Genomic DNA, 9,223 nt, shown 5'->3' with positions numbered 1-9,223 from the left:
TGTGACATAAGGACCCTACACTGTCTGCAATGGCTAGGTAAGTGAATTCCGTACTTCTGTGCGTGTGTGTATATTGCGATTACCAGGTAATTGCCCTTTCCCCAATGTAGAGCGATCTCAGAGTTGGTATATATAGCTGGGGGGGGTGTACATCCCCCCACTTTCTTTTAAAAGTAGAAGAGTGTGTTTAGGTTTGAAAGTTGCTGAATGATGTGAGAATGTAGGGGTTTATATGTATTAGTTGTATGTGTGTGTGTTGCATGTTAGTGTAGGGAAGGTGTGGGACAAACAAAACTTTTCGGAACTCTGGTTTTCGTTATTTTAAAGGTTCGATTAGATGAACATTCGATCAAAATGTGTCGAGCATGTTGTATTCGACATTTTGATTGTTCGTTCATCTAATATAGACCATATATATATATATATATATATATATATATATATATAAAATAAACATTTAATATTTTGATCACAAGTTTTTCAGCTACCATTCTGTCACCTCTGGGCTACAATGTTCGTTATTGTTATACCCAGTGAATGTTTTCAGTAATACCATCACTCAGAACTTTAGGTACAAAGGAAACAATTAGGGTACTACAAGGCAGTGATGGCGAACTGGATAACATTCTAGGTTTTCAAAAGCTGGAGGTCTTACTTCAAAGTTGTGTTGGGTACAAAGGAAAACAAATTAGGGCAGTATAAGGCAGAGGTGATGAACTGGATATGAGTCTAGGTTTTCAGCAGTTAAAACACAAATTCATGTTCAAAAATGTTGCTAGGTGTTTATACTTAGAAAAAACATAAAGCAGTCACTGGAAACAGTTGTGGAGTGGTTAAAAACACTCAAGTGCAATGCATAAAATATGACATTTCTGCTACTTTAGTCTTTGTAATGAAAAATAAAGCTGTTATGCAAGTTCCCCCTATGTGTTTGCAAGACAATGTACAAAAATATAAATTTTATTATATCATCTATGTGACACAAGAAAATATGCAAGGCATTTTTCTGGTTCTTTTCTTTAACTTAAACATAATATTTTACCTTTAATTCTTCCCGTCTTCATTGGTGGTAGTTTTACATTTAATAAAAAACAGCAGCAAACTGGCCCCTCATTGTAAAAACAAGAAGGGCTCAACAAACTTCACTTGGTGAACTTTACATTGTCTTCTGATAGTCAACAGACAAAATTAAAAAACTAAAATATTGGACCATCTTTGGTAATGACAGTTTGTTAATCTCCCAATTTTGTCTCTGCACCATTTATCAGCCAAACTATCCGAAAACAGAGGGCCAGGAATCCTGTGCCAAGCAGATCTCCCAGTGCTGTGAGGTAGGGAATAGAAAAGTTGTCAGGATCCAGACCTCTTCGCCACGTGAACCGAACTATCAGGTCAGCCATATACAGTAGTATTCCCACCTAATCAAAATGCAAGAAAGTAATTAGTGGGCAACTTATACCAATTCTCAAATATGCAAAAATACAACTTTTTTTTTAAAGCAACACAACCTTCACTTCCACACATTAACATTTATCCAAATGATGATGCATATGGCTCTCTGAATATTCAGCAATACAGCTCTCAATAGATCTGTCCATTTAGTTTGACAATCTGATGTTATAAATTTACTATACATTTTTCTTAAAGTCTATTTTCCTCTTTCCTGACCTCTGAGATTCTATCAGGTCTGTACTATGTATCTGTAAATCTGATGATTGTTCCTGCCTCCATTACTTTCTCTGGCTGAGCATTCCATTCCATATGCTCACATTCTTTCCAAATAGGGAATTGTTTGTTTTATATTTTAATTAAACAATAAATTATCATATAAATATACATGCAGTCTATTCAAGTTCTCCCTTTCCATGCATTAATAACACGAAACTCTGTAGGAATCACATTAACAACAAAAGCATATAATTACTGATAGCAATTAAAGAAAAAAATACAATCACATGGCAAGGGTAAAGATGGTAAAAAAAAAATACAATCACATGGTAAGGGTAAAGCAAAACTGCGGCGGTGGTGCTGCGGTAGCGTTGTCGCCTCACAGTTAGACGTTGCCCGTTCGATTCTCGGTTAGAGCGTCTTTTGTGTGGCGACATGCGTGAATGGGCGTTCCTTCGTTGAAGATTGTGCGTTAGGCCCGGCAAGCCAGCACGTAAAAATCTACTGCCAATCATTCCGCTGTGGCGACCCTTAACCGGGAAAAGCCAAAACACACAACAACAACAACATGGTAAGGGTAAAGCAACAACAACAACAATGGTTTGGGTTTATATCCACAGAAACCAAAGTATTAGTGCCTTATTCATAACTTGAGTTCACTCATAGCTTGAATATGGCCTGTCTGTGTAGTTCCCATATAAACAGATGTATTTAAAATCAGTTGAAATGGCACTGAATGTATACAAAAAGTATAAACTGTAAGGAGGGTCTAACTTAGACAAACATTAAGATGAAAATATACAAACTTTAATATTGAAATGGAATACAATGTTTTTCACTACTGAAGAAAGATTAGCAATCATAAAAATGATAATCCTTCCCAAAATTTTATACATTATTCAATCCATCTTATTACTACCTAATAAAACCCTATTAATAAACTAAATTCTCTGATGTTAAGTTTATTTTGGTATCCTAAACAAATCAAGAATAGCTTTCAAGCTCCATCTTAATAGTTGGAGAAAAGGTGGAATAGCATTCCCAGATTTGATACTATATTCAAACTCTTCTATGATTACAGCAATAGCACTTTTGGATACAACATATTCAGCTAAGTGGAAATTATTTTGGGAAGCTTCGGCTATGATTTTAATAACAAAACCTCAACCATATAAGTTAGAAACAATTAATCTTTCAATGTTATGGATATTAAAGGATTATTTTACTACTCATTTAACACTCAAATATCCTCCTTGTTATATCAACAGCATCTTATCAAATTTTAGAAACTTTATATATAAGCATGTTGGATACAAGGAATGTTTTTTTTTCTTTTGTTCCCTATAACATTTACGCAAGAATCTTTATTAACATCAGTCTCAAACAAAATTGCATCATTTACACAAAGCAATCTTAAGTTTTGGTTTCAATTGATTTCAAATAATAAATCTAAAACAGTGGATGAAATAATACAGGAATTTCAGCTAGATAAATTCCTATGGTTAGACATACAAACTATTAAACTATACACTGATAATAAATTACATATAGTATCTCCAACAGTAAAAAATGACACGTATACTATTACAATATTTTCAATCTATTCTTCAACATAAACCAGCTTTTTCTGGTAAGCTCTCTTTTATATTTAGGACTATTAGAGATTAAACCTTTGGACGTCCAGAAACTTATTGGAATTATTTTCACACAATTAATAATGAATATCCTAGTAACCAAAACAAAATATACTTGAATCAGCAGGGAGAATGACTTTTTCCCTTAAATGGAAGTTATATTCCTGGAAATTTATACACAGATCCTTCTATACTCCTCAAAGAATGAATAAAATTAACAAGAGACAAAACATTTGTAATAAGTGTAAGTCAGATGTAAACATAGATTGGGCTCATATGTTTTTTAACTGCCCGAACATTAAAACATTTTGGAAACAAGTAAATGAGCTATTACAAGCTTTATTTACGAATAATTTTACTCTTAACATATCTCTAGTGTTTTTCAATATACCTATACCACACAGTGTTAAAAGAGTAAAATATCCTTTGCTCTGGGCAATACCGGCGGTGGCCAGAAAGAGTATAACTAAAAACTGGATTTCTGAGTCCTCTCCCACTTTCACTGAGTTTAAAAATATGTTAACTGAAAGTATGTGGTTTACAAATTAGAACCATAATTTCTAGAACACTTAGAAAGACCTATAACTATCATATGTAGATAAACTTACACAACTTGTTGGTAAAGAATGAATCAACATAATAATTAATTTCAGTCTTTTGAATAATATGCAATACCTAATTAATATTGTTCAATTCTTCACATGTGCAAAGTTTAATGGATGTCTTTGTAAATACCTCTGTTTGTTTATTTTGTTAACTCTTTTATATATTTAATTGAATTTAAATGCAACAACTTCTGTATTCATACTTATATGTTAATTTATGTGATTGATATATGAACTTTTTTATTAAAACTAATAAAACTATTAAAAAAAAGACAAACATTAAGGAAGAGGAAACTGCGCTCCTTACAATACAGAAGAAACATTGCTGATCTTGTTGTAGTTCATAAGACCTTTACAGACCAGGAAAACCTCTAAGAAATTGAATTTGATGAGATCAGACTTAGAAAAATGAAATACAATTTACAAAAAGCAAAACCTATAATGACTCTTATGTCCCCCAAACATCCCATAGGCTTTTTTTATATTGGTTAAAACTTTTGTCTATCCTGTTACAGCCTTTTTTTAGGCAATGCCAAAAAGACAAAACTATCAACATAGTGCAAAGGTCTCCAAGCAGCCTTAAGGTGTTACTGCTCAATGCTAACAGCCTAAACAAAAAACTCCACAACCTGCATGCCATCCTCACTCTGGAGAATGCAGACATCTGTGCTGTGACTGATATTTGGTTTAAGGCTTTAGAAAGTACTCTAGCAGTGTAAGGCTACATTGCCTTTCACACATTTAGACCAACAGCAGCACAGACTGGGACCAAAGGTGGAAGTGTCTCAATCGATGTTAGCAACAAACTTACTTCCCAGTTGGTTAAACAGGATGATACCATTGATCTCATCCATGTGCAAGTCAGTGTAAGATCCCTCACCATATAATGGCTAGCTACAGGTCACCATCTGTCCCTAGAGTCTCACAACTCTTACTTAAACCTACCAAAGTTGCTTACTATCCAACCAAACACTCTATTCATGGGTGACTTTAACTCCTCTACAGACTGGGAAAATTACACTGCCTCAAACTTACAAGCACAATGCTTCCTGGACTTTATTAACACAGACATCCTGGAACAGACAGCACATGCTCCACCACAGAGGCTGCCATATCTACCAGAAGTAAACCCAAAACAAACATTAAAACAAACCCCAATGGTGGAATCCTCACCAAAGTAGGGTATATAATAAAAGAAGAAAAACCATGGCCAAAATCAGGAAGAGCAACTCCCTTAAAATAAGTGCTGTCTTATACAACTAAACAGGAAACTAAGAGGTCTAATTAAGTCCAGCAAGGCCAACTACAAAGCCAGGCTAGCCTCACAAACTAAGGACAATCACACGATCTTCAGCTATGCTTGGAGCCTTAAAAGTTGCACAGAACAGTGTGATGAACTGATGGCGAGCTGTACTACCTTCACCAAACAGGGTGACAGCAAATCTACTGACTGATAAATTCAGCTCATACCACCTGCCCCAGCTCTAGCAGGTGAAACCCTCTCCAACATACCCTTAACTATTAACAGGGACCAGGTGCAGCCAAGAACACCACTCAAGGCACTCTTCAACTACAACCTTGAAACAGGTTACACTCCAAGTGAATGGAGGACTGCAGCAGTCATTTCTCTTCACAAGAGCAGACCATTAACTGACTCAGGGAACAGACCCATCAGTTTAACAAGCCTAATATGCAAAAACATGGTATGAATTACTATGGAAATGCTAAACAAAGACATTGACAACTAACAGACACTGGACCCATTCTATTTTGGCTTTTTTTTTAAGGGAAGGGTATCGCCTAGGTACCCTGGTAGACTTCTTTGAGAGGGTCACCAAGATAATGGACGATGATAAAACAGTGCACATGGCATATCTTGACCTAGTCAAAACATTTGATACAATACCCCACTCAGGCATAGTTGTCAACCTCTCTGAGCTAGACATAAATCCCTACATAACTCATTGGATTGTTGGCTGGCTCATAGACAGGACCAGAGAAGTCAGGATCTGTGAGACAACCTCTACCAAGAGACTTGTCACCAGCAGAGTACCTCAGGGGTCTGTGATGGGCCATTCTTGTTTGGCATCTATTTCTCAGAAGTCAACACTAATGTTCAAGGCCTCTGGCTCATCAAGTTCATGGTTTATTATCGATACTAAGAAAAGGCAAGCTTTACCTTTCGTAAGTTGACCTGTAGTGATGGAACAAAAACAGGTAGGGCAAAATAGGTACAATAATACAATTAAGAAAACTTTGCAAACTTAATCTAATACTTTGTACAACTCCTAACTTTATAGATGCTTGATTATACCACAAACCTGCTTGATTTGGGAAGTGGGCACTATTAAGTCAATTTAAAGGGTGACAAGAACTTTTAAGTGTGTTTATTCAAGGGTGTATATGGCTACCTCTGTGATCACTTGCCTAGTATTATTCCTAGGTTTCTATGTTCCTAACTCCCCCCTCTATCCCTTACCAATCTACCCCTCTGCCTTAAAAAAACACCTTCATCCAGTCTAGCTTTCTCAAAGCTTTACTTCTCCTTCCTCCCCAACATACCTTGTCTAAAGGATCACGTCATCCCCCAACCTTAAAGATTCAAATCACTCTGGTCTTTCTCTCAAAAACTACTTTCTTTGCATTTGATCACTTGCCTTTAACTCTGTGGATTACTTTTGCTAGATACCTCACATCTTCCTTGGTCACATTTTGCTCCAGATCTCTACCTCTCTGTTTTTACTGCCTAGGTATCAGAATCCTGGTCCAGCTAGTTACACATATTAATTCAAATATTTCCTTCCATGTTTCCTCCTGATGACAACAAATCATATCTGCTTCCCATACGCCCTTTATCTTTCATAAAGCTTTATTTACCTATACACATGCAGTTACATCCTCAAAACTCCACCACTTAACTCAACCACTAACACTCCTATTTTTGACCTCATGGGTGTCTTATACCATCTATTTAAATTGTTTATCTGCATGTCATACATTATTGCCAGTTCCTTTCAACATTTACAGACTCTGTACCTCACACTAAGTCCTGTTATCCATCTTTCCATAAAGTTTCCTCATTTGCCTTCCTTTTCTTGGTCTCCCTATAGCATCATAAATTCAGTACTTTGTACTTTCTTCCTAACTTTGCACCATAACATGGCACAACATCATGACTGTTACTCTTCATTTTCCTTCTCATTCTTTCAGTTTGTTCAAGGCAACCCAATAGAGAGAGTCTTTCACCTCCTCTCTCTCCATTTGTGCAATATTCATAAGCACCATGTACCTCCAAAATACTGTTATCACTACCCTTCTTTGTACTTATCCTCTGTCTTTTTCTCCCTACCAATTTGTGGTCTTTCCTCCCTTCCAACATATCTACCACAAGCCTCCTGTACCCTTATTACCTTAACGTCTATTAGATTTTATCATAAGATGCATAACAAGATGCAGAACCTGTGATAAAAACACTATTCATACAATTGTTATCATTCCTCAAAGCAATCCATCCCTTCCTGGCCACCTGATAACTTCCTTTCTGATCCCTCAGCTGTCCCAATTATTGTTGATAATTTAAAAATAAATGAGGCACACTTTCATACCTGTATGTATTGCTCCATTCAAGAAAAGCGGTGGTCTCCACTTCTTCTTCCCCAAAACATGAAGGAACTACTACTGACTTCACTGAATGAAGCTGAAGGCTAGCCTCTCTTACATTATTCTAGTACCTCTGGCAAGTGCTGCCCCATGTTTCCCAAGACACGTATGCAGTTCTTAACTAGCAAACTGGAATACTACCTTAATGTCTGAACACCTCACCACTTTTCAACCACTTTCTCATTCAACTGGTCAAAACCTTCATGGGGAACTGGAAAAAGTATAGTAACAAGGGGCACCATATCTAATCTCCTGTTCAAGTGCATTTCCAGAGATGAACTCCAGTGACTGCTACCTTCATTCTTGAATTGTCTTACTATGTCTTCTAACACTCTAAACATAAATCCCCTCAATACCACATTAGAAGTCTTCTTGAGATCAAAGACCAGTGGAATACTTCCTGTAAAACCTTGCCTTTCCACCAAATCCATATAATCTAAAACCAATCACCAGTGATCCACTGAAGAGCATTCATTCATAAATTCTCCCTTCCATGCTGTCACTGACTCCTCCATTACTCCTTTCATCTCCTTGCTTACATCCTCTCAAATGACTTCACATCTGCAGTAATGAAAGAATTTGGCCTAAAAAATCCAGGCTATTATTCTCCTTCCGTTGTCAGTGCCATTCATATAGGTGAGGTAAATGTTATATTATTTGGTTCATACATATATCACAATTCTAGGAAAAGTGAACGTAAAACCTTAAGCATGTGAATGTACCATTCATCTCACCTGGTGACAGGGCTATGTTTAAAGCCCCATGTTCAGGAAAGCAGAAAAGCATCATCATGTCGTTCAGGGACATGATGACAGAAGCACAGAGGAGAAGTGGTCCACAGTACTTCTACAGAAGCAGGCTACAACAAGAGCAGTATCTTCTTTTCTGTCTGTCATGCAGGACCATTCTCAATCAACTCTGTAAAGGATGATCAGCCACTTAAGGTAGCATGAAGATGCATATTAGTTATTATATAATAGCAGCTGGGGTAAAACATCTTCTTTCACATGCAGTTACATCCTCACAACTCCACCAGACAGCTGAAAATTACTTCTTACAGGTAATAAAATATTAAAGCATCTACTTGGAAGAAGGGACATTCAGCAAACCAGATTCTTTAAACAGGGAATTCATTCTGTGCTTCCAGACAAATGGGGATACTACCATTACAGAAGCAGTAAAAAAAAATGGAAAACACAAAATATGTCAAGTAAAAAGAAAGAAAAAAAAATGTGAACAAATAGAAATTAAGACACTAGTGGCTGTCTCACACCCCCACTCAAAGAAAAATAATAAAAGAAAAACTTCCCAGTTGTAAACATCATTCCCTTAAGAAAAAAAGACATAAGGTATAAAGTGAACTCAAGCCTAAGCACATGCATGCCAAAGTATCATAAATTTAATGACATGCAATGATGCACATACTCAGTTATTATGAACGAAAAAGTATTAGGTTCATACCCTGTATTTATTTAAAAGGGATTCAAACATCTTTTTTAAATAAAAAAAAAAACATAACCACAACAGGTACCAAAAGAGTGAGTGGTTGCCATAACTAGCAAACAATATTCAATCACTCAAGTATGAATTAATGCATAAATGTTTGCTCACCATGAAGACTTTAAGAGTAACTGGAACAACAAACTCTTCAAAATG

At 36.2% G+C, this 9,223-nt stretch overlaps 1 protein-coding gene across 3 annotated transcripts in view; it reads right to left on the bottom strand.

The window, feature by feature from the left end:
• Nucleotides 1-1,019: 1,019 nt before the first annotated feature.
• SLC41A3 (solute carrier family 41 member 3) overlaps nt 1,020-9,223 on the bottom strand; it is a 1,429,505-nt gene continuing 1,421,301 nt past the window's right edge. For all 3 annotated transcript variants that reach the window (XM_044078408.1, XM_044078407.1, XM_044078409.1), the window contains one exon: nt 1,020-1,418. In XM_044078408.1, the coding sequence (XP_043934343.1) occupies nt 1,233-1,418 (186 nt within the window). In that variant the 3' untranslated portion in view covers nt 1,020-1,232. The remainder of the gene's footprint in view (nt 1,419-9,223) is intronic.

This window comes from Protopterus annectens, chromosome 7.part0 (genome assembly GCF_019279795.1).
Source record: "Protopterus annectens isolate FY-2018-M chromosome 7.part0, PAN1.0, whole genome shotgun sequence".
Lineage (NCBI taxonomy): Eukaryota > Metazoa > Chordata > Ceratodontiformes > Protopteridae > Protopterus > Protopterus annectens.
Note: the sequence above shows the minus strand (reverse complement) of the source record. Positions and strands in the feature narration are given on the sequence as shown.